Below are 2,596 nucleotides of genomic sequence, written 5' to 3' on the forward strand. Positions count from 1 at the left end.
TATTCTGTTGAAGAATAATTTGATCTTTCCTCCGTCAAATCGCTGATGTACTTGTATCCAACAAACCAAATCACGAACAAATCTATAGAATGAAACACTTTTAAAAGTGCAGATAAAATCGCCCTAATAGAGAAGAAAATAATCGCTCTAATAACGAAGAAATTTATTCAAAATAACTAAATAGATCCTAAAAACAAACAAATCTTTGCTCAGATCTAGCCCTTTTGGGGCTAGATCTGAGCAAAGGAGGAAGAAGATGATGAGTTTTTTCTAGGTTTTTGAGAAGGGGGTGAAAGAAGAGAGAGATTAGACACTAAAACCGATGATTGTTCAATAATCATAGAATATAAGAGATTAGACGAATACTTTTAAAAAAATATGAGAGATTATTAGATCATTTTAGTATAATTCATCAATCCTTCTGTATGTAAGAAAATTTCAAGAAAATGGAAGAAAATATTTTAAGATACTATATATATATTCATTGACATTTGTCATTATAACCGGGACCTCCATAGTAAAAACCGTAACCATTTGTATCATATCTGTCCTTGGTAATTTTCAAATCATAACAGTTTGGATTCGTCACTATTGGCCCAGCATCTTTAGCATCTCTGATCTTGTTATCTTCATCAATTACTTGAACCCAATTAAAATAACTCGATGTTTTCAAACCACCTTCAGAAGGAAAATGACCACTACCCATTTGTGTCGAAGTATATCTTCCTTTACTTTTTGTATTCAAGATTTCTCCACCAAATTGTACAAATTTTGCTGTCCTTGATAATTGCGTGAAGAGAATATTCGGATAGTATCCAACTGGATTACCTTGTATTTGCACCCACCAATGTCCAGTAGTTTGGTCCTGTCAAATTATTGAACTTGTGTTTTTGGATCAAAAATGTTAATGGAGTACGAAAACTTGATAGACTTGTATTTTCTTACCCTATGAATATTGAAGTGTGCATCTTTTTGGACGCCATGCAAGGTGGACACTTCGCTGAAACTGCAACCAAGGGAGATATCTGACGATGTGTGAACAAAACCATCACATAAAAGGTTGTAGCAACCCGTGCTCTTGTATCCATCCGTCTAAAAGAAAATAAATCAAATAGTTTAATTTTCTGGACAAAAAATACCAACAATAGTATATGACCTTTCATGATATCATTATTTATGGACGAATCCATAAGAAAATGGAATAATAATACTTACCGTCCAATATATGAAAAATCTGGTCTTGTCATCGCCATATACTTTTTGGCTCACCTAATTAGGAAAAGATGTAAATTCAGTGGTTCCCGATAAAAGGACAATAATTGGCTTATTACAAATTTTGAATATAACTTACAATCCATCCGGCTTCAATGGTATTTTTAGCTTCTTCTTCACCGGCACTAACCCATATTTGGGATACACTCATTTCACTTGGTGTTTCAACAATCGGTTTCCAAAGATTTATTTTTGCTTGTGCTCCTAGAAAATTGCCACTCAGCTCAATCACCGCGTACTTCAATGTTTTTATGCACATAGAAAAAACGATTACCGATTAAGGATACATTTATGCATATATATAAAGTACTAATTAATAATGATTTATAATATATGGTATGTGATTATAAATACCTCATGGCCTTCCCATATGTCCTTTGGTTCTGATATATTAAGAGTCTTATAAGGTGAAAATTTTGGTTGATGATTTTTCCGTAAAGTTGCTGGGTTGTAAGCTTTTCCTTTCCTCCGTATGGGGATAGTTCCTTCCGTACATGACCCATACTTATGCCATGTTTGTGTAAGTTGAAGTGTCCCAACATTATTTGATTTCATTTCATTCTGATACGAACTTGGTCTCATCTGTTTCATAATAATAAGAATAAAAAAGTAACATAATTTCTTAGAATTTTGAGACGAAAACCTATATAGAAATTATTACGAAAAATATGTATATATATTACACCTGTATTGTGTGATTACGAAGCAAAGGATGATTAAGACTAGGTTGTTTGTAAATATCATAACAATCGACGATCTCATTATTATCAACCTACAAAATAAAAGTCAACGAGATAAATACATATAAACGAATACAGTTTGGAACAGTAGATTAACATCATAAACTTTAATGCATGTAAAAACAGTTTTACCTTAATGGTTTTTATTATTGCTTTGTTCACCGACTTTTGTATCGTTTTTCCTTCAATTAGAGCTTCACTAATGAGTATCGTTAATATAAGAACCCAATATATTAGCTCGATATGTTTCGGCATCATCAAACAAAGAAGATATAATTAATGAAGAAGATTGATTGATAGACAAACTCTTGAGTAAAGTTTTTATTCCTTTTCAATAATTAATATCAGATTTTATAAACCTTTTTGTATGATTTTTATTCCTTTTTAAAATAAAATCTTATTCATATATACGAATTATAACTACAGATAAAATCTATTTTATATACATATATATTGAAATATATAATATATATACATACGTAAATATAGACACTATTACACCTAAATTTCCAAAAATTCATAATTTAAAACATAAACAATCACCCACTGTATACAAGGATATAACTTCTTATTTAGATCAATAA

At 30.7% G+C, this 2,596-nt stretch overlaps 1 protein-coding gene across 1 annotated transcript; it reads right to left on the minus strand.

The window, feature by feature from the left end:
• Positions 1–481: 481 nt before the first annotated feature.
• Positions 482–2,267, minus strand: LOC113352717. Its single transcript, XM_026596504.1, has 7 exons — positions 2,145–2,267; positions 1,958–2,044; positions 1,627–1,854; positions 1,352–1,510; positions 1,216–1,269; positions 946–1,092; positions 482–865 (listed from the first exon to the last, which is right to left on the minus strand). The coding sequence occupies exons 1-7, from the start codon at positions 2,265–2,267 to the stop codon at positions 482–484; spliced, it is 1,182 nt and encodes a 393-aa protein (XP_026452289.1).
• Between the last annotated feature and the right edge of the window lie 329 nt (positions 2,268–2,596).

Source organism: Papaver somniferum, chromosome 2, assembly GCF_003573695.1.
Source record: "Papaver somniferum cultivar HN1 chromosome 2, ASM357369v1, whole genome shotgun sequence".
NCBI lineage: Eukaryota > Viridiplantae > Streptophyta > Magnoliopsida > Ranunculales > Papaveraceae > Papaver > Papaver somniferum.

Excerpts from the sequence above, each read along its gene's own strand:
- LOC113352717 (XM_026596504.1), bottom strand. The coding sequence starts at position 2,267 with ATGCCGAAACATATCGAGCTAATATATTGGGTTCTTATATTAACGATA. Across the intron at positions 2,045-2,144 it reads CAATAATAAAAACCATTAAG|GTTGATAATAATGAGATCGT; the intron begins GTAAAACTGTTT and ends TTTATTTTGTAG. Across the intron at positions 1,511-1,626 it reads ACATATGGGAAGGCCATGAG|TACGCGGTGATTGAGCTGAG; the intron begins GTATTTATAATC and ends AAAACATTGAAG.